This window comes from Agelaius tricolor, unplaced genomic scaffold (assembly GCF_023055355.1).
Source record: "Agelaius tricolor isolate 1412-34295 unplaced genomic scaffold, bAgeTri1.0.p SCAF_12, whole genome shotgun sequence".
Classification (NCBI taxonomy): Eukaryota; Metazoa; Chordata; class Aves; order Passeriformes; family Icteridae; genus Agelaius; species Agelaius tricolor.
In genome coordinates this window covers 4656025-4678943 of record NW_027269272.1, presented here as the reverse complement: position 1 = coordinate 4678943, position 22919 = coordinate 4656025, and the positions used below count along the sequence as shown (strand labels likewise).

The 22919-nt window shown below is 46.5% G+C and overlaps 1 protein-coding gene across 5 annotated transcripts; it reads right to left on the bottom strand.

Moving 5' to 3' along the window:
- Window positions 1–1361: 1361 nt before the first annotated feature.
- SAP130 (Sin3A associated protein 130) lies at window positions 1362–21523 on the bottom strand. 5 transcript variants are annotated; one of them, XR_011680750.1, is made up of 22 exons: window positions 21390–21523; window positions 20802–20918; window positions 19816–20051; window positions 19157–19315; window positions 18003–18114; window positions 16368–16492; window positions 15453–15577; window positions 14713–14863; window positions 14420–14510; window positions 14040–14144; window positions 12883–13024; window positions 12575–12696; window positions 9976–10278; window positions 8823–9000; window positions 7484–7588; window positions 6362–6723; window positions 4793–5041; window positions 3984–4109; window positions 3174–3277; window positions 2810–2942; window positions 2391–2504; window positions 2188–2211 (listed from the first exon to the last, which is right to left on the bottom strand). XR_011680750.1 is itself a non-coding variant. In XM_071437185.1 (21 exons), the coding sequence occupies exons 2-21, from the start codon at window positions 20911–20913 to the stop codon at window positions 2053–2055; spliced, it is 3180 nt and encodes a 1059-aa protein (XP_071293286.1). In that variant the 5' UTR covers window positions 20914–20918; window positions 21390–21523; the 3' UTR covers window positions 1362–2052. The 5 variants fall into 5 exon arrangements, 4 of the variants coding, with proteins under 4 accessions (XP_071293286.1, XP_071293288.1, XP_071293287.1 ...); XM_071437185.1 differs by lacking the exon at window positions 2810–2942 and having other exon boundaries at window positions 1362–2211; XM_071437187.1 differs by lacking the exon at window positions 2810–2942 and having other exon boundaries at window positions 1362–2211; window positions 4793–5038.
- Between the last annotated feature and the right edge of the window lie 1396 nt (window positions 21524–22919).

The window sequence follows — 22919 nt, the reverse complement described above, 5'->3', positions numbered from 1 at the left end:
CCCTTTCAAGACTGCAAAATGGAATATATATACCACTTCTGATCAAAGCTTAAGCAATAAAAAGGAGGCATAAAAATGTGAGCTGGAGAAATCTGGTTGAATGTCAAGTGGATCTTACTGTCTCCTATAGAATAGAATCACAGAATGGTTTGGTAGGAAAGGACCTTCAAGCTTGTTTTGTTCCAGCCGCTCCTGTGGGCTGGGACACCTTCTACAGTTTGCTCCTGGCCCTCAACATTACATAATCTACACAGTTTGCACAGCACAAGAGCAGCACTGTAATTATTGTCATTCTAAGATTATGGAACAGTATCATCCTTTTATGTCTAGATGGCAGCCCGAAATAGAAACTTAGGAAAACTAAGGTTACAAAGAATTGGGTGAGAATATCCAGAATAGATCAAGAGGGAGTTCCTAACTTCTGCAGCGTTTAAAAGAATCCTTCCCTCCCTTCTTCCCCCCACATACCTCACTCTGCTGGTAATGCCTTGGATTGCACATCAAACCCCTTTGCCAAGATATGAAACAGTTCCCAACCCTACTAAAGTCCAGTTCATAATCACCACAGAGCTTCTTGTGGAGTCCTTAGGAACCTGGGAGTGTCGGTGCTGTTTTATTACCCTGGCAACATCAAACAAATACTTCACCAGTTGTGCATGCTCTTCTGTTCCTGCAGCACAAGAAATGTGAGGTGATAGCAGCAGTTTAATTCCCACCTTTTTCTGGTCTTACCTCTGCTTTTAATTTCAACATACACACACAACTACTGTAACTTTCCTAATATCAAAGTTACAATATCGTTATATAAGAATTGTATCTTACAATGGAAAGGGTTTCATTTGAATGAGCAAAATCAAGCTAACATGAAAGACTACCATCCAAAGCTGAAATAAACTTGGTTTGCATGTGTTAAAAACACAAAACCAGTGTGAATATGGACATTCTACTTACTTCTCTAATTATAAAAATCAGGAAATAAGAATTAAATACTATATCTTTAATCTAAGTTCTGAAAGAACTCAGTTCTGAGTAAAGGCAAGATAACAGCACTATAACTGGAGGAGCAAAATAATATATTCTTAACAGAGTTAGTTCATGACACTGAAGTGTCCTGCTGAGGAGACTAAAAATGAACTGATTTAGCAATTTCTCTAAAATATGAAGGTTAAATGCACAAGTGCATGGGGGATAATCCATATTTCATCTTTAGGACCTGAACTGCATTACTCACCTTCCACTGCAAAGGGTGCTGGCTGCTTCCCAACATCCTGTCTTCTCCTCTCAGGCTCCTTCCAAAGCTTCGTTTTCAAGTTTACAGCTTGAAGAGTTTCACTGGTACAAAGGTACATGAACTGCTCACATACAAAACCCTCCAATTCCTTTATTCATGTTTTCAGGATGTATGTGGTACGTACAATTAACATTACACCAGCTACAGCACCTCTTGCAAGAGGTACCTCAACACAAGTATCCCAGAGCACCAACACAGACACAGACACTACAATATCACTTGGAAATTATTTCCCCCCTCCCCCCTTCTTTTTTTTTTATTTTATTTTTATTTAATCTTGACAGCTAGGGCTTCTGAGCTGTTGGAGATTCTTTGTGGCAGATCCCCTAGTGCAGTGGCACTGGTGTAAGAAGGCTGCTTTAGACACTGGAAGGTCAGAATGAGAACTGAATGGGGTAACTGAAAGAGGTGCCATTTCCACTGCTGGAAGCTTGGCTGCTGTCTGGGTCCATAGCTGTTTGTCAGCCTCCTGGAGTCCCCTGCACAACCTCCTGCCTCACAGGTGTCTCCATACCTGACACATCAGGAGTTAAACAGTGGGACTGGAAAGACTTTAAAAAGGGATGAGCCTGAGAGAAATCTTTGTTCATTATGACAAGATCAAGGACAATCCCTTCAGGTCACCAGGCTTCACGTGTCCATCTGTTCCCTAAACTCATCCTTTTTTATTCCGATGCTCTGCTTAAAAATAAACCCAAACTACAAAAAGGTTCAGCTCCGTTCTGTACACGTTCTCCATTTCCAAAGTCATTAGTCTGCGTTCAAACCTTCTCCTTTCGCTTCAATTTGGACACTTTCTTGACAGTTCCATTCTTGTTTAGAAGCTTCAAAACACGATCCTTGTGATCCAAGACCTTTAGCATGGAGTCTCGAGCCTCATTGATTTGATCCATCACGAGTTTACACCTCTGCATGTTCCCCTGAAAGGAAACACTTGTTATTAACCACAGAATGCCTGCTCTGAGCAGTGCCTTCCCTACCTGTGCCCCTTGTAACTGATGACACAGGAAGTGAACCCACATGGGGTTAGCTTTTACTAACAGCAGTAGGATGCCCTGTAACCACGGGTACGGTTTTGGGTTTTGGCCACAGGACCCACCTGTATCAGTTCATTGATTCGATGCAGGTCATCATCAGTCGCTGCCTTTTTCTTAGGAATGAGTCCCTCCTGCAGGGCAGTCAGTCTCTCATACACATCGTGCTCCAGGTTTGTCTAAAAGACATCAGCCCTTCATGAGAAGGGTCACTGCCAAGCTGGCAAACACTCGCCCATGTTAACAAAGCTCCACAGAAACAGTGACAATCCATTCCCCTCTCAGCTGCTCTGGTCAGTGATTCAGAAGATGGAGCCTCTGACAAAATGTGGCACTATCATTCCTTTTAACATCCTATTTACAGGATCGCTCCTCTTCTGAAGAAACATGGATCCTACCACAACTGCTTCCCCTACTGCTCACAATACTATTCCAGGAATGCAGAGGTTTTGGGGAGTTTGGTGCTAAAATGCAGAGCACCTACCTCACCCCCAACCTGAAACAGAAGCATCCAGGAATGTGGATCAGTGCTGCCTCCTCAGATCAGCCGCACCATCCCAAACAGACGCTTCTTCAGACCTGTGCATCAGCAGGAGGGAGTTGCCAGTTTTGATCATCTGTACAAAATACATCAGCTCTTATGTCTGGATCAAAACCAACACTCCAAGTTTCCAAGCCACTTATGCCACATTCCTGAGAAAGGGGAAAGCATGTCCCACTCCCTTTGGGCACTATACACCAGCTCCTTTAGGGAATCCCAGTGTACTGAGTTTGTAAGAATGTCTTCCTGCCTTACACAGCTTCATGTTCCCCCAAGTTGCAGGAAGCTCCAAGCCCCATGCACCTACCAGCTGTAGTAGCTGCGCTGCACAGAGATGGACCTTCCACCCTTGTGCACGACAGGACACACCCTTCTGATTGGCAATCTCTTGCAGCATGGCCTTCTTCTCTTCTGTCACCAGGAAACACAAGAATACAGGACTCAAACTTCAGGAGTTGGCCAGGCCTCTCCTCTCAAACAACAATAACCCAAGTTCTGCTCCCCCTACTACCTAATACATGACAATGAGCAGCATTTTGATTCAGACAGGGAAGTGACTTCCCATCTGCCATGTATCTGCCTGCTGGTCTCACTGACTAGCAGGTTATCTGTACTTTCTGAAAGATTATATCACAATCCATTTTTTCTCATTTAAAGAATGTAGTGCTCAATGTTTCGAACACCTGGCACAAACAAATAAATGGTCCATCTTGTACAACTTTTACTCTCTCCTAGATGTATTTGCACAGTTGTGAAAATCCAGTCTGCTTAAAAATTCTAAAATACTAGCTGAAAAGTCTGGAAGACAGTATCAGACCTCTGATTTCCTTGTATTGGGTAAAAAGGTCTTCTTTAAAAGACCAATTGTTACTTGACAAGTTAATCACAGACATTCTGTATTTAGTGTAACTGGCAAGCGTTAGGTGGCCAATGAGAACCCTCAGCTGCAGCCTATCACCACAGCACATCACTTTAATGAGGATACCCTTGGTGAGCACCTTTCTATCCCTGCACAAAAGCAGACCCATCAATAAGCAGAGCATGTTCTCATGTTCAGAAGCAGAGGTGACTCAGTGCAGCCTCCTTCCCCCCTCGTGTGCTCCCTGCCCGCACTGACCTTTGACGCGCACGTCGCTGTACCTCTGGAAGTGGTGGTAAGCGGCTTTCCAGGGGTTGCGGTAGTGCCGCAGCAGCGTGATGGGCGGCCTGGGACGCACGGGGACGTATCTCACACCTTCCTCATCTGCAAAAGGAGCCACAACTGCATTGTCATCCAGGAGTGAAAGCAGGCTGGAATCCTCAAGAACGCCAGCAGCAGGTCACTAAGTGCTGCCTCGTACAAAATGTGTGTTGAGAAAATTCATTTTCCCTGACATTTTCCCAGCCCTATGATGTCACGGACATATTTTATGAAAAATCCTTTTGTTAGGATCTTTTCTCCTGAGAGGCCTCAGAAATGAAACATAAACAATAATTATCTGCTGCTGTGGAATGCAACAGGTGCCTCTTTGATTGATATCATGTGGTTGTTTTTAATTAATGGCCAGTCATAGTCCAGCTGTCTTGGACTCTGTGTTCAGTCACAAGATTTTATTATCATTCCTTTCCTTTCCTTGCAAGCCTTCTGATGAAATCCTTTCTTCTTTCCTTTTAGTATAGTTTTAATATATCATTTTCTTTTAATATAATATATATAATTAAATAATAAATCAGCCTTCTGAAACATGGAGTCAAGACTCTCATCTCTTCCCTCTTCCTGGGACCCCTGTGAACACCACCACACTATACAAATAGTGATGAGGAACAGATACTTGGATTCTCTATTACTCATATTTAGGAAGTGGGAATGTGACAGAGCACCTTCTCTGAGAAACAAACAGAAGAGAAAATACTGAATAACAACAAAGACATCAGAGATGTCATTACCTATATACTCCTTTGGAGGAGACTTTCGCTTCTCTGCCTTCACCAGCAAACTTTTGGCAGTGGATTTCTCATCATCAGTGCTGTTTGTTTCCATCATGTCCCCTTCCTCTGTGGAGATGACATGCTGCTGCTTACGGGGTTTCTTCCTCGGTGAGGCACCAGGAGGCAAATCGCTTGGAGGCATGGAAAGATTGTTGGCCAGCAGTGCCAAAGATGGAGACACAGTACTTGTAGTCAAAGGAGGGACTGCTGAGAGGAAGAAAGAGAAGAACCCAGTCATCAGCAGTGGGAAGATAAGGCACTGTTTGAACACTACCTCCAACAGTAGGTCCTGTTCCAGGACAGTGTGAGGGGTGTGATGTGCACCAGATATTAAGCCAGCAGTAATTATTACGACAAGCCTATAAGCTAAAGTCTTTAGTGCCTCATATACATAAAGAATGAGAGCAGAGCTAATTGTCTGTCCCTCAATTGCTTCATATTTGAAGCTTATGTTAATTCAATGTTACAAAAAGGAGCCACGCTAACATCTCTCTGTGTTACTGTAAAAAACCCCTCTGTATGTACACCAGCACAGGTCACTGTCACAGTAAGCAAATCCCTACTCTCTCATGAGAGGAGAGTCAGATGGAATCAAAGCAGGACTGCAGCACTCTGCTTGCAGGGGTCTGCTTGTACTGCCAAGCCCTCAGCACTGCTCAGCAGGTCACTGCACCAACCAACACACCTGTGCAGCTGGCAGCAGCATGGCAGGTAATCTGAGGGAACACTCCCTGAACTTGGAAGGACAATCAGCCATCATAAGGCTGCAGCACAAAATTTCTGGGGTGAGATCTCTTGAAAATTTGGCCACAAATGCCAGGAAGAGACAGAAGGGCCCCAAAGAGCTTAATGCTATCTGCCCATGCTCCAGACACATCTGCAGCAAAGAGCTGCTTTCTCACAGGACAACACACAGCTTCAAGGAGAGTGATAAAACCACTCTGAAACCCATGAATGTGGGATGCATTCCTGTCACTTTGCCACTATACAGTGCCCAATAAGATCTGTAAGGATCTGAATTTACTGACCATGCCATTTGATAGCAACTGTGGCCAAGCTGGAAAAGTAAGGCAGTATAATGAACATTTTGTAAAGTTCTAGAGAAAAATATGCATGAATCACACAAGAGCCCTAGGAAATCTTGCTCTGGCCATGAATTCCTCACATACACGAAAGGCCACTGGACCTGAACAGTAGGATTTGTAAAAAAACTGAATTCAACTGAGCTATTCCATCATATGTCAGTACCACTGCTGAGCATGAGCATTTTAGGCAAGGAATTCACAAAGACTCTTTGGAGTTGGATCATTTGAACATGAACAAAGCAGCCACAATAAGAAGTGGATTCATGGGAGATGAGGAAAAAGGCAAAAAAGATCCTTATAAAGCATATGGGAACTCTGGTGCTCTGTGCTACCATGGAAGACATGTCCTTTCATTTTCAAGATGAAACTGTTGAAAAACCCTCCTAATCCCTCCACTGTCTCAAAACCAAAAAGAGCAACCTGATGATTCCCAGCCACGTACCAGATACAGGCCGCATGATGTCCATAGGCTCCATTTCCTCTTTGATTTTGATCTCTGGTACCACAGGGCCCAGCACTGCTGACAGGGCCCCACTCATGGTAGATGGAGGAGCAGGAGCTGCCACGATGGTGGTGGAGGTTGGTGGAGCAGCTGCCACAGCTCCTGGGATGTTGGACAGGGCTGCTGCAGGCTGGGAGGTGGGGCTGGCGGCTGCAATGATGGTGGGGATGGCAGAGGGGGGCTGCTGGGAGCTCGGGGGCACTGTGATGGTGGGCTGCTCACCACCTTGGTTACACACTGCCTCCATAGACACAGGCACTGGGGTGGCCATGGACACGTGGATTTCAGGCTTTGGCTTGCCCCTGTAGCACAAATAAAAGCAAAGAGAAATGAAGTGAACTGTATCTCGGTTGGGAGCACCCAGCACAAAAGGAATGAGCCAAAGTGCAATCAGACTATTCAGTTTTTCCTGTACCCACCTGGCTCAGTAAAGTGTTTAACAACAGGAGAAGGTTTAACCTCAGTTATAATTCCTCCTCCTCTCCCCTTCCAATCTGTATCAATTACAGATTAATCTAATCTTTCTATCTGTATTGATTACAACTTTTTTCCATTCACTGTGACAAACAAATCTCATGACGAATTCCAGGTAACTTCAAAATACTTGTAAAAGGATTAAAACAGTTCTACAATGCACCCAAGAGGAACTTTTACCCAAAACTGTGCTGGCCCTATCCTCTGCAGGAGCTCCCACTGTGGCTTACAGTTATAAAACAACAAATTGTAAAGTCACTGAACTCAAGTGAAGGAGGGCAGAAGTTGCATTTACATTTCTTTAGCATTAATTTTCAAGTACTATAGAAAAAAGTTTTGAGGTCTATCTCCCCTTACACTAGCAGAGGGTTTTTGTTTGTTTCTGTGGAAGCTCATCACTACAAGTTTTAAAGGTAATTTCCTCAGCTTCACAAACAGCAGAACTTGTCAAACCTGTTCAAGTTTGTCACAAATTCAAAATAGATTGTTTCCCAAAAGAAAGGAAAGTGCTCCAATAGTCAAGGAACACAACTCAAGCAAATATAATGGAACTATTATGCTGCAGGTGGCTGCTCCCTGAAGTCTTACCCAGCAGGCCTTGGTGACCCAGACGTGCTTCGCATCGTGCTCTCCACACGTGTGCTGGCCACTTCAGGGGGCTGAGGGGGAATTAAACTTTTCCGGACTGCCAGCCTGAAAGAGACAGACAGATCAGGGATTCCCACCTCCCTGGTGCAAAGACAAACACCCCTGAGAGCAAAGAAATCAGCTCTCTTACACAAACCAGGACAGGAGTTATGGCTGTAGCACTGCTCTCTGTCTTCAGTGTAACCAAGTTGCTACACAGAGTCTCATTTTACTTTTCAAATTAGCTATTTTATTTTCTTTTAAAATAAAAGATAAGTTGCTCTGGCCTAGTCTCACCCAATTTAGGGCTTCTCCAAGCATGCCAGCTTTACTTTCATCCTGTCAGTGAGAACACTTTGATGCAACTGCCAGGCTCCAGCAGTGGACAAAGGGGTCTGGCCATGCCACTGCTGCTTCAAGACTGAGCAAATCCTCTGGAGCTAAACAGGGCTCAGATGGGCATCTGCTGCCTTTAGCTGGACCTGACTGTCAGAGCCTGACTACAGGACCTCAAGGCCAGAGTGTGGATATTAGGATGATAAGGCTGATTAAGATATTTTAGACACTATTTAGTCTCCCATGGGACTGAAAGTCAAACTGCTATCCAAAAAAATCAACAAATTGAAACAGTCTTTAGTGATCTATCTGACTCTTTAACTTCTCTTTCAGTTTTACAGCCTACAGCTTCTCTGCCTTAAAAAAGGTTTCTACCCACATAAAAAGTATGCAATTTTAATCTCACAGCACACATTAGTACCACACATTTTCAGTTGCTAGCTGGGAGGAAGTGCATTGTTAATTCTAAAGCTGTCTCTTGCCTCTTATATTAAGGCATTTAAAAATAGACAGGCAACATAAAATATTTTAAGAGTTTAAGTTACTCCCTCCCTTTTTCCTAATCAGTTTTCACAGCAGGGTACTAATCCTATCCTTTCCACTCATCCACATATTCTTCCAAGAAAAGCACTGAAGAAAAAGCACCCAATTCTAATTTTAGTAGACTATGAACTCTTTCTTCTTATCACACTAAGCAAGAAAGCCTCAAATCCACTTTCTCTCCAAAGGTCACTTTCAAGACCTAGGAGACAAACTGTCCTTCTCATTTTATTATTGACACTACAGAAAATTATACCCTGCCCTGGGGGAGGAAAAGAATTGTTTCACTGATCAGCAGGTTACTTATAACCATTGCTGACTGAATAATCTGCTGGAGTATTCCTTATCTCCACTGAAATGATTCCATTTGGCTGGGTGGATGGCACAGAAGTGTCCCCCACGTGTCACCCCCAGTTCCACTCACCCGTCCGTGGCTGGTTTCTTGCGGAGGATGCTGGGCCGTGGGGAGGAGCCCTGGGCTGGAGCACTGGCACTGGCACTCTGGTTGTGGGTTTGCACAACTGTAGTTGCTGCAGATGCAGTGTTGAATGTGTTGCTAATAGGATTGGCTACAATGGTGGCTCCATCTGCCAAGACTACTGCTGGGAAGGATGGACACAGACATGGCAGAGACAAAAACAGAGAGTGGAAAGCAGCAGTTACTTAAGGGAATGTGATGACAAAGCAGGTGTCTGCAGAGCAAATGCTGTACATTCTCTGAGTCCCTCAGTCTCTAACTGCAGCAGTGCTTTCAGACTCCTTTGTAAGCAGTGCCTTTGCCACAAGCGATCTGATCACTGAACCTTCTGCAGGGAAGAAGGAAAATACTTCCTGCCTAACAACCACTTATAGGGAAATTACCTTCTCCAGAAGACAAGGAAAATGCAGGAAGCACTAGGGAGATCAGCTACACAACTGGGTCAACAGAGCAACCCTTCTGGTAGAGCCCATGTGGCAACACACACCAGCTGTATGTAAGTGACATCAGCTGTGTTTGCATTCTGCCAGCCTGTCTGGCCAGCCGAGGGATGCAGAGCACGTGCACAGCCAGGAAGTCCCTGTGCAGTGCCTGCCAGCTGTGCAACAGCTTCTTCTCTTTGATGCCATCTCCCATTCCTCCTCTAAGTTCTTGGGGCTTCATCAGACCAATCACCTACAATGAAAGATGGTTTCTGCCACAGCTCGAGGTCAGGTTACCAGCAGCAGAAGGTACCTGGCTGGACTCTGATTGCTCCTGGGATCTGATGCACAGCCAGAGAACATCACTCACTTGTAAATTACTATTGCTACAAGGCCTTACTGAAGACATTTGTTTAAGCTCAGGCACTGCCAGTCTTTTCCACTGAAGTAACCCATCCAAGGCTACCCACAGGCTCCACCTAGCATGCTTTAAAAATAAATCACCTCAGAAACAGCCAACAAGTATTTGCTGGGAGAGTATGGGCATGGATGTATTCAGTGTCCACCTCTGGACCACAGAGACTGTAACAACATCATCAGCCACAGCCAGATGTGCAGGACAGCAGCTCAGCTGCTTTGTCTCACTCTGGAGTGAGGACTTGGCTGGTTGCTCTTACCTGAGGTTTTGGTGTCTCCTGGTGGCTGCTGGGCCCCGATGGGTGCTGGCTGCAGCCCCTGGGCGCCCATGGGTGCAGCAGGGTGCAGTCCCTGGGTCCCAATGGGCGCAGGCTGGATGCCCTGGGCACTGATGGGGGCAGGCTGGATGCCCTGGGCACTGATGGGGGCAGGCTGGATGCCCTGGATGTGCCGGGCGTGAGAGGCATCCACTGTCATCAGCTGCATGGGGTTCAGGTGCACGGTGGAGGCCACTCCCACACCGGTCTGAGCCGTGATGGCCGAGTTGGGTGCCTGGGCTGAAACTGGAGCAGCACACACACCTCAGCAGCAGCAGGTCACCTCAGTTCCCCCTCCCACCTCTTGCTCAAAAATACTAACTTTTTGAAGACTTTTTTTGCTTTGAAAAATTAATTTGCCCATCTGCTTGTTGCAGTAGTAAATATGAGAGTAGGGAAGATTGTCTGCCAGAGGAATTAATTACTGTTGATTTTAATTCAATTTTTTATTTCTAATTGCAGCAAGAGAGAAAAGAGCAGTTTAACTCTGCTTTTAGGTAGACTCAAATTACAGTCTCAGAATGCTGTGCTCTATTTTTGTTCATTATCGTATTTTACAGTGCTTGTAAGTACCAACACTTGGCATTTTTCCCTCCTTAAAAATAGATTAAAAGTAATCAGAAACCTAAGTAATTTATTGTGCTCTGAAGCTGACTCAACTCTGAAGTTGAACACAACCTTATCTGGCCTCAGAACAGGCCAGATATAACAGGGATCCAGTTATAGGCTGGATCCCACAGCTCAAATGAACAAAATTATATTTCAGTGGCAGAACAATGTTCCCAAAAATACACCTGCTCTAAGTAGCTCAATCATTTAAATAAATTCACAGCTCTAAACAACTGATTCCACCTTTTCAGATCCACTATACAGTGTATTACAGCTCTCCCATGCAGCACTTAAATAATAGCACTTAAATAACACTTGCAGACCCTGGATCTCCAGATTTCCAGGCTATGCAGAGCTGCACCAGGATTTCTGCAGCCACACACAGAATGCAAGAGTGAACTTGCCAACAATGGCCTTGATTGCTAACAATGCAGAACAAGCTGGTTTTATCATTGTCACAGGATTTCCATCAAGTTCTTATGCTGACAAGACACTCTAAAAACAGGCATCAAAAACTGAAAGCAGGTCCCTGAAAATGGCTCTGTATAAAGTGTGGCACATTTATTCTCTTTGTCAAAACATTGCTGTTGCAAAACTTTCTATCCAACAAAATCCTTTTAGGATACTAAATGAAGCACAACCAGCATTTGGAAAACCAAAATTCTGCATTAGCTCTCCTTATCTCAGTAATCTTTTAAAAAGTCTCCTCTGAAATGCTCTGTGCCCTTCCCCAGCTGTGCTCAGCATAGATGTACCTTCCTCCTCATACCCTGAATGCTCTGCTTTATGTTGCCACCACCAGCTGCCATAATTAATACCTTCCATGGATTCTTCAAGTCAATTTAACAAGTTAATTAAGTAAAATGTCTCTGTCAATAAGCTCCTGATGAAGAACATCCATCTGCATTTATACAAATGATCATTAGCCTACCAGCACCCCAATATCCTCCTGAACTGGAACCCCTGACTGTGTGCAATTATGTCCTGTCAGGGAAGGTTTAGATTGGATATTAGGAAAAAATTCTTCACATAAAGGGTTGTTAAACCCTGACACAGGCTGCTCAGGGAAGTGGTGAAGTCCCCAACCTTGGCAGTATTTAAAAAATATATATTTTTATATAAATATACTAAATATATTAATATATATAAAATATATAAAAATATATTTCCCACTTGGGAAAATGTTTTAGTGGTGGCTTTAGGAGTGCTGGATTAATAGTTAGATTTGATGATCTTAAAGATCTTTCTCAACCTAAAGAATCCAATGATGTTACACTTTCCTGTTCAACAAATGGGCTTTGCCACCTCCCAATCCTTCTAAATTTCCTCTGTACTGCTCAAAGGTATCATGCTGCCAGGAGACACAGATATTCCATGAAAATCCACATCCACAATCTGCATGTTCTTGCAGTCTGGATATTGGAAATTATCACATTATAGAGAACAGCCCTAAACAACCTGGTAAGGTAAAGTGTTCCAAATTTTGTCACAGAATCACATAAGCTTGGGTTGTGCATCATTTTTTGGACTGCAATATACTGTGACTGTTCAAATACATTAATTTCTCAATTTTTCTAAAAAGAACACTAATGCAAGTGTGCAATGCAAATTAGTTTTTCCCTTTTTGGTTCAGGTTTCTATCTCAAACTGTACATTCACGTGAAAAGATATTAAAGGAGCTTATCAGAACACCAGGGAATGAAGATGTATCAAAGAGTTGGCTTAGTTTGGAGGAGCCAAACTGCTTTGATTTGTAAACTCAAAACTTCTACTTATAGACACAGAGCCCCTGGGATATCAAATACAAAACTCCTGAAAAAAACAACAAATCCTCAGAGACTTTTTGTGACTAATTGTCAGAGTTCCTACCATCACTAGAGCAAGCTGCAAGCTCAACAAAGCCCTGAGGCTGCCTGCCCCAAGCTGGGCTTACCTGGGTACTGGCGGATGGTGGACACGGAGCTGGTGATGGGGGTGTAGGTGTGGGCAGTCAGAGGGTAGGCAGAGGGGGGGTAGGTGGGTAAGAAATACTGGAACTGGACAGGCACCGACTGCCTGCAGGCATCAAAAAGAGCAAGTGTTACACAGAGCTCAACAGGTGACCCTCAGTGCCCTCCCTGAACTACCAAATCCCATCCTCCCCCTCAGTTTTTACAATGTTATCTCCACCACAGCAGAACAGGACACTCAAACACCCTACTCACACACTCTCTCATGTGTAGAACTGTTGGTTCTGCTCACCTGTTGTCATTTCTGGTTTCCATGGCTACTGGGTTTGGAGATGCCCTGTGGCTGGACAGAGGTATGAGGTTACTCCTCTCTGCTGTGTAGTCAGACTGGATCCGGGGAGAAGTGTGGGTGATTTGCTGGGGAACCACTTTAGCTGCATAAAGACAAACATGTCATCAACTGGCAGTCAAAGGAAAGGCTAAACACTGCAAAGCAAGATCAATAACCTTGTCAAACAAAACAACCAACACTACTCCCTTCCCTCTCAACCCAAAACAACCCACCCTTATCCACAAATTATTTCCTGCCCACAATAGGCCAAAAGAAAAAGGAGAACAAAGCATTTCTCATCAACTTATATCAGAATGGATGGATATTCTAAATACATATATAAATGATACTTGCTAACAAAGTCAATTCAGTGCTCAGATTAAGTTAATTTTTTTAGGATCAGCCCAAACCATTCTGATGTCAAGAACAAGAACACTGGAAATCAGCCCAAGGCAGACAAGTGTCTGTGGACAGAGGCCATGAAAAGGAAGAAAACACCTACAAGAACTTTACAAGAAACACTGATGTATGAGATACAGTTTCACTCCTTGGAAATTTATGGTTGGGGAAGAGATGACAAGATTTCAAAAGAACAAGGAGGTCAGCAGAGAAACAGATGAACAAAAGGAAACTTATGCAGTTCTGTAGGAAACATCTCAGGCACATTCCACAGGCATCCAGGCAAATAAAGTTCCCACCTTTGGGCCTTTGTGTTACATTCAAGTGAACACACTAATCAAATCCAGCTAGGCTACACCTAACACCTCAAGAAGCACATGAAGTAACTTACAAAATCAACTGTGAAAGCCATAGTCTATCACCAAGCAGTTAAAACTTTTAGAGTATCCAATGCAGGTTTTGAAATGCCAAAAGGCCCAAGTTTGTCTAAAAATTCAACAGAGAAAGTAAATGAGGCATTTTGTTACCTGCTCCTCTTAGAACATCTATTTCTTCCTGATGTAAAAAAACATTGAATACTAGACGTGTTAATTGGTTTTTCCCAGCTCAAACTGATTTTCTTTCCCTCCTTAATTTGCTAACATGCACAAACACTTCCAGCATGCAGAGAAAAACTGAAGCATGAGTTACACACTTGTCTGAGAACTGAAATCACTCACCAACTGGGATGTTTGAGGTCGTGACAGCTGTAGCATGGGAAGAATGTGAGGGCATTGTCATGGTAACAATGGTGCTTGTAGGCGCTTGGGTGTGAGATACAGAACCTGAAGGAAAAAACCAAACTTAACAGGAGATCCTTCTATGGAGCCCTACCATGCCACTGTATCCATATCCTTAAGAGGGCAAAACCCCCAAACCAGACAACCTCCCTGAAAAACTCAGTAATTTCACTCCTGAAGCCATGCACCTCCAAATGCAGTCTTTATTATGAAAAAATATTTGCTCAAAAATTATTGGGTTCTAAATTCAAAGAAAGCCAACACAGAGCAACAAATCCCATCCCTCATGATGCTCCCACAACAGCATTATGAATACTCACCAGCTGTGGTTGCTGAAGCAATGGTATTTGTTGCCAAAATAGGTGCCACAGTTGCTGCTGCCACTGGAGTACCAGTACTGAAAATGGTTTTCTATGAAAAAGAAAATAAAAATCTTAAATTTAGAAAACTACTATATTTAACACCTATAGTTAGTATGGAATCACCTTGCACCAATCATACAGAACATTAATTTCTAACTCATACTAACTCTTCTCCAAAAGGTAATGTTAGCCTGCAGGCTACAAACAAGTGTCAAGAAGCAGCAGGAGGTGCTGTGCTGGCTGCAGCTTACCTGGGCCATGGTGTGGAGCTGTGGTTTCTGGGTGCCTATGGCAGGGTGCGAGGGCAGCGTGATGCGCGTGGCCGTGTCCCGCGGCTGCGCCGGCCGCTGGATGCTGATGGCTGCAGAGGGTGGGTGCTGCTGGATGGACAGCGTGGGCCGGCTGCAGAGCAAGAAAAGAACTCAGCAAGGGAACCTTCTGGAGACTGAGTGTGGCAGATACAACACAGGCACACACATCAGGCCTCAGTGCCCTCCCCGGGGACAGCAGCGCTGCTGTCAATCACGTGGCAAAGCAACATAAGGAATTTGAGCTACACTGTTCTGTCCCCATGTGCCCTGTGCACCCAGCCAGGAGTTATCATAACTCTTATCAGCTGCACTTCATCTCAGCATTTCACTGTGTCACTTTTCACTGTGTCTTTGTAAAAAATATAGGCCAAATACCCACAAGTTCCTGCAACACAAACTCTGCTGTCCAGGGAGCAGGACTACAAAAATGATTCCTTAAGGTCTTTCCTTCTCATAACACAGAGCCTTTATAAAGCCCTTTTACCATTATAAATGTGTATAAGTTCATGCTTATGCCCATTTTTATTCACAGAACTTCAAGGATTTGCACTGTGCAAGCATTACTATTTTCATTTTATATCCTCCCATAAGTAGAGGATTATCAGCTCAGGCTGATTAACATTTCCCCTTTTTCCCCTTGCTGCAATTTCTCTCATATTCAGAGTTTCTGTAGGCTTTACCTGAGGGTTGACTCTGTGGCATGTGCTGCTGTTGTGGTTATAACAGGGGACTGAGCTCTCGTGGCTGAGACAGTTGCCACCACTGCAGGAGGAATAGTGCTTGATGTTGTCACAGGAGGACGTGACTATTTAGAAAAAAAAAACCAACAAAACATCAGAGAGAACATTCAGAAAGGAAATTCTGCAGTTTAGAGAACAACTAGGAATTACTTGATTAAAACTCACTTCCCTGCACCTCGTCACTAAGCTTTGGCATTCTGAGATAGTTCCAGTCTTCCTGAATTGATCTGCAAGCTCCTAAGCAGAACTGTCTTGGTTTTCAACACACATACAGCACAGGAACCAACAAAGTTAACATTAAAGACCTTGAAGGTCTTTAGGAAAAACCTCAAAAAGTCAGTTCCCTTCAGAATGAAAAGAAAAGAAATTCCAGTACACATGAAGTTAAGAGGTAATTGGGATCCTAACTGAAAGCACAGTGGGAAGATGTTTAACTCTCTGTCCTAGGGCTAAACACTAGCACTGCTGTAGGGAGACAAGATCTATCATCTTCTCCTTATACAGGTACAAAAGCCAAGACATACAGAAGCATATTATAGTGAGATTACAAAAATTCTACATCAATTCACATATTGAACAATAAATTAACACCAGCACATTGTACTGCACATTGGACCTTTCAGACTTTAAAACTTGAGCATGTCTGAAAGAAATTGTCTTCCCAGTTTCTAAACACTTTGGATCTAGATTAAAACCCACCAAGTCTATGAAAGAAATACAGCAAATAGAGCTGGAAGAGAGCTGACAGCGGCTGCAGCCCAGTGCACACAAATAATTAGAGGTTATACATTACAGCTGAGGGCCAGGAAGGATTTGGAGGTCAGTGATGTGCAGAGCTGCCTGGCTGCTACCTGCCTGGATTGGCTGGTGGATGATGTGCTGAACTGCTGGCTGGGCTGCAGCTGCATTTGGCAACTGGGAGGCTGGTCTCAGGACTGTGGTTACTTTAGAACTGGACATCACTGCAGCAGCTGCTGCACCTGGGGAAGAAACCAAGCACGTTAAAATTCAGCTCCATCACAACCACAGACACACCCTGACATCAGCTGGTATTTCAGTTCTAATGCATTTCATATTCAGGGCAGTTCATGATGTTGGTGTAAAAATAAGGCTTTCAACAAATATACGTAAGGTTTACAAAAGCATGTGTGGAGGGGCAGGTATTATTTTAAATTAATTTGCTTTAGAAGTATTTCTCATTCCCCTATAATAGCCTTGTGTTGCACATCCCATGTTTTCTTATTCCAAGCTATGGAAGTCAGTAGAAATAATTCAGTTTGATTACTGGGCCAACGTGTAAATAAGTCATCTGATACCAGCAATGATCTCACTGCAGCTGATGAAGTTCAGAAGAAAAATACACTTGCAAAAGAAGGAAACCAAAAGAACAAGGAAACACCACACAAAACAAAACAAAGAGCTACACCTCCCACCAAAAAACCAAGACCAAAACTCCACACTATTTAAACCTGCAACTGATTAATTTGTCTCCTGTCTGACGACTCCTGATCACAATAAATCACAGTAGCAGGCAAATAGCCTTGCAATAAGATGATGGACTGGATTGTATATTTTCTGTACATGTCCTCCATTGAAATTACCTCAAAAGTTAATATTCAAACTCAGAGAAAAAGGGGAGGTAAAAAAAGAAAAAGTGTACTGAGAGGTCAAGTTTGTGGCAGCTGTCCCCTCAGAATCAGGTGAACACCACTACTGTAGCTACAGATAAACCTCTACAGTCCTTCCACCTGCTCTAGTTAAAGAAGATTGTGTTTTTGCTCACATCAATTTATTTTTCTTGAGTGATCCAGCAAATAACATTGAGCATAAAAGGAAATAAAACTGATAAGTGGTACTTGGAATTCAGATCAATTTAAAGCTGAACTGCAAACCCAACCCATAAGACTTTGAAAGCAAAGCTGCAGTCAGAAATCTGCCTGGCTGTACTGAGCACAGGGCTGCATTAAGGGGCTGATCTCCTGTTTTACAAGCTGTAGCATCCAAAATGCTGGGAAATAAGAGCCTGTAGTTATCACCAGCATTTAACTCCTGGGAAAATGCAAATGCACACAATATGATGTGCTAGCATGCATAACAATGCATGAGTGGTCCTGTGACAGGGGGACACAAGAATGTGGCTCACAACTGCCATAGGTGAGCAATACTTGCTACCCAGAATGTACATGACATTTTGCAGGGCAGGTGTGTCTCTACCAGTGGATGTTTATTCTTGATTGTTTTAACACCAAAGAATTAGAATAACAGATGTGCTGGTATCTGCCAGCATTTTAAACACTGTCACGTGGTTCTGCCCTAAATGGCTGAAGGCAACATAATTCTTTAAAGGCCAGCAGTCACTCACTCATGCCAGCAGTTTTAAAATCTGAAGGAACAGCTGCATTAGCAGTGAGGAGTTTCAGAGGTGTGGGCTAAATGCAGCAGCTGAGAGCCTGTGAGCAGAAGGCAGGGACAGCACAGCTGGATCTTTACCTCGGGGCAGATGAGAAGCTCCAATGTGCAGTGGAGGCCCAGGAGCACTGCTCCTGATGATGGACATCTGCACGTTGGTGGCCATGATATGATGCAAGTTACTGGGATGCCCCTGCAGAGTTCAAGAACAAAACAAGTCAGCTGTGTTGACAAAAATCAGTGGCCACAGAAATCACCATATCTCAGCCTCAGAGACAGAAAAGAGATCCTGGAGGAATACATGGATACCAAGGCTGCATGCATTAAAAGCTGAGTGGAGAAAGAGGCAGGTGTTTGTACAGGATAAAGTTACAGAGGCTGCTGCCACTGGAAGATGCAAACACTTCTCTGTTTCACTGGTGTGTTTTGATGGTTGGTACCTGGGTGACAGTCAACCAGCAGCCACCCATAAACAACCAGAGTTGTCCCTTCTAGCATTGGTGACATTAAGGCATAGTTTCATACCAATAAACTTGAGAGAATGGTAGAAACCTGGCAAATGCTGGAACAAATTCTATTTTTTTATAATTCTAGACCTCCTGGGGATATTAATATAAGATAAATCCACTGAAATTGCTGCATATCCTTAGCCAGACTAACTCAAGTCCACCTAAAGGCACTTTACATCAAAACCCTGAGAGGTTTAGTAATGACTGTTCTGACAAACTATTTTCAAACCAACAGGGCTGGTTCTGCAGCCAAGTCAGAGGAAAAAAAAATTCAAATAATTATCTACACAGACTCGCTCAAATTTTGTCACTCCTAGTTCAGTAAGAGCACAGTGCAAACCCATGAACTGTTCACTGGTCTCCTCAGATCTCCTCCCAGGGAAGCTGAAGAACAGTGCAATACTGAATCCCAGCAGTTTCTCTACAGTAGAAATTCTCCAAGTGACACACTGGACACACAGGAGCATCTAAGGAAGAACCCAGCTTTTGGGTATGGCTCTGCCATCACAGCCTGGCTGTGCTATCTCAGCTGGATGATCCCAGCAAATCAGCAGCTTTGGAAAGAGATGGTGATAACCAAGCCTGAAGTTTAATGGTCCAGGCAGCACTGAACAGGGAAACCTGCTCTCTTTACATTCCCTCCTGCTGCAAAAGCCCACCTCAGCTGTACTGGTATTATCTGAGCATGCAGTGAGATGGAACAGAAAAGCCACCAAAAAACCAAACCTGTTGCCCACTGATGGTTGCCACAGGGATTGTTGGAGCCTGTGGGATGCTGCTTTCCATGGTCACAGTCACTTGCCCAGGGACCTTTGTGGGAGCTGAGAGAGTGGAGGGTGGAGCAGGAGCAATGGGCCGGCTGGGCATGGTGGGCTTCAAGGGAGGCTACAAGAAATGGAAAGACAGAAACATTGGCAACTTCAAATGAGAGCTCAGTGTTGAAGCAGTAATCATTCTGTGGGGTCAAAGCCTGAGGAGAAAGTTTATGTAAGTATGGCTTAATATTTGGAGAGGAAAGATACTGAACATTTGGTTATTCCAAACAAAGAAAGGGCATATATTGTCCTGGAAATATGCAGGTTCTGGCATGGGTCATCAGTGGAATCTGTCAGGGGTATGGTATTGCCCTACAGACACTGGATATTAACAGTTAACTTTATATCTTGCAGAGAAAAATGAAATTTGATTGAAATCACTGCTGAAATACTAGCAAGTCCTCAGTGTATCATCTGGAACAGCCAAACCCACAAGACACTGCACAGTTAGCAGAACATGCAAGGAAAGCTTCAGAAACAAAAGCAGGGAAGGTTTTGGTGTAATTTACTTTTTCTCAACACCTCCTTATACAGATTATATTTTTTTCCCCCAATGAATCCTCTCATTACCTTCATAAGTCCATCTGAAAAAGAAAGTGGCACAGCTGGAGTCAAATGTGCTGGTGGTGCTGTCACTGTCACCGGGGCCCCAGACTGGACAGGGTGGTGCTGTGTCAGCATCTGGACCTGTGGGTATGGCCGGACCACCACGGGCTCCTGCTTCTCCTCCCGGGGCTGGATGGAGCCACTGGGGCCCATGTGCTCCCTGGGAGCAACTTCTGGCTCACGACTGGATTCCTCACTCACTAGGGAGAAACAGAGAAAAAGGTCAGAATTGTTTGAAAGCTCGCTTTGGTCACCCACTAGGTCAGAGATGGGACTTTGGAAATATCTAAATTAAAGAAGTTCAGCCTTACAATTAGACATATTTCAGTGAAGGAAAAACTGGGAATTCTAGCACTGCTTCTATCTGCTCCCCTCAGAACTGATGGGCTGGGCAATGCTGGGGCAACCTGCGGTCAACCCTGAAGTCCAACTAAACACCTTCTTCAAACACTGATTAACTAAGTTTTCTTTCAAGTGAAAAATATTTAATTATCTAAGTAACTGCCATTGAGTCACAGATCAAACAGCATGAAAAACTGCACATTTAATGCAGAATGTATGTGAATATCGAGCAGAAGAAAGGTACAAAACCTTCTGAAAATGAAGCTGCTCCCCCAGTCACTTCTGAAAAGCTGTCACCGTGGCACGGGCAGCAGGAGCTGGGATCACAGTTCCCGCCCCATTCAGCTCCATGAGATGCTGAGCGGGACAGGCACCTGCGCGCAGACACCGGGCAGCCGTGGCGCGTCCCGGTTCCGCCGGCGCTGTCCGGAGCCGCCAGCCGCCCCGGTGCTCTCCGCACGCGGACCCGCGGCAGCTCCCAGCCCGGCCCCGGGGCCGCCTCGCTCCTCCCGCCGAGGCGAGCGGCAGAGCGCGATGGGCGGGACGGGGTCCCCGGGATCGCTCCCCGCCCCCGGAGCCGACAGCCGCGGGGCCAGGATGGCGCTTACCTGTGGCGGCGGGGGCGATAATCCCGGCCGAGCCGCTGGTGGGGATGGGCGGCGGCGCTGGTCCCAGGGCGGCGGGAGGCGCGCCCGAACGGGGGAACTGCTGCGAGCTCATGTCACCTGCGGGTCGACAGCGCGGCCGTTATGTCGCGACACGCCCGACCCAGCCCCGCCGTGCCCGACCTCCCTCCGTCCCTCCCGCTCTCCGGGCGCGGCCCCGCGGCCCCACCCACCCCGGCGCGCCCGCGCGGGCGGGTTCGCGCGGCGCCCGGCCAATGGCGGCGGGGCGGCGCCGGCCAATCAGCGCCCGTCCTGCGCGCCCCGCCCCGCCGCGCTGGGCCGCAGGGCCCGGATGTGCCCGGCAGCGCGACGGTCCCGCCGCCTCGGGCCGGGCCGTACCGCGCCGCTCTGCCCTGCTGCCGTCTCTTCACGATACCCCCTCCGCGGCGCTTCCGCCGGCCGGAGGCTCGTTGCCCCCCTGCTGCCGTCGCGCTGTGAAGCGGCGGCCGCCGCCCCCTACCCGCAGCCCTCCCTCGGCGCCAGCCCCGGCCCGCAGATGTGGGCGATGCCGTGCGCCCACCACGGCAGTACCTGTGCCCGGGGCGGTGCCGTGCGCCGGTCCCTGAGGCCGGTCGCCCCGCGTCGCCGCCGCTGCCGAGCGCCGCTTCCGCCGCTGTAGCTGCCCGCACCCGATTGGCCCCGGTCAGCCCCGCCTATCCCGAGCTGCCGCGTTTCATTGGCTGTCGAACGCGCCCCGCGGGGCCGCCGGGAGATGTAGTCCCCCCTGGGGGTGTGGCGGGGACAGATCTCGCGAGGCGCGGGAGGGGCGGTGCTGTGCCCGAGCGCGCCATTGGCCGCGCGCCGCGAGGTCTCCGAGGAGACGCGGGGTGGGCGGGACAGGCCGCGGTCACCGCCGGGCCGCGCCTGCCCCCACGGACCCGCCACTGCCCCGCCACCGCCCCCTCGGACCCGCCACCGCCCCCTCGGACCCGCTCCGCCCGCACCCCGAGCTCCGCACCCCGTTGTTGCTCTCCACACCCGGCCAAACCACTTCCCCCCTCACACACTCTCCCTTAAAAGTCCCCAGCACCCAGTCTGGGAAGTGCCAAGAGGACACGGCGGGAAGGCGTTGGGCGTCCCTGAGGAGGGCACGGAGGTCGTCAGCATCTCAAAAACCTCCCAAACCCGCCATAATTCGGGCTGTCCCCCAAAACTGCCTTGGGGGCCACCCAAAGTATTCCCACCAGTCCTGGGAAGGGGACACAAGGCCATGGCGGGGCTCTGGCGCTTAGCAGCCCTAACCCCCTAAAATTCGGGGGGTACCCAAAGCATCCCGGGGATTCCCCGAAGTCCCCAACCCTCATCCTGGGAAGGGACAAGGGGATATGGGCGGGGCATCCCTATCACTGGGATAGAGGGGAAAAATTAAATAATAACAATAATAATAAACCCCACAAACTTCGGAGACGACGCACATCACAGCCCTGAGAGACCACAGTGCGGGGCTGCCTCGCGTTTGGTTACAGACACATCAGAACACCACCATTCTTCATGATATTGTTCTCATGATTTGAGGCTCGGACACGAACTCAGCTAGACACCTGCCACTTTCAGAGTTTTAATAATATTTTAAAACGAAACCAGGAGGAAAACATTTGAAATTTCAGGATCACATGTAAGTAATCCTTAGGTCTGCCTCGCAAACCTTAGTGTTTGTTGTGAACAGGAGCACAAACAATGTTTGTATTAGTGCCACGAGCAGCAGTTTGTCGCGGCGGGTGTCACTCTCCAGGACCCGCACCAGCCAGCCTGTCCTGCGGTTCAGGTTCCCTCCTGAAACATTCCCTTCCCCCGTGCCTGGCTGGATTTATAGCGTCCTTCTGGTTTTCCACGTCTCTCCTGAACTCCCAGAGCCGCTGCTGCACCTCCGTGCACCTCTCGGCAGGGCCCCGGTGCCCACGGAAGGCTCAGAGGGCGCGGCGGGGGCAGCGGGGCACGGAGAACACCCAGAGCCGAGCGGAGCCCGGCACGGACAGGGCAGTTCTGATGGAGAACGTGTAAAGGGTGCAGAGAAGATAAATAAAGAACGGCTGGTTTTAACCTGCCGTATGCTGCTTTCAC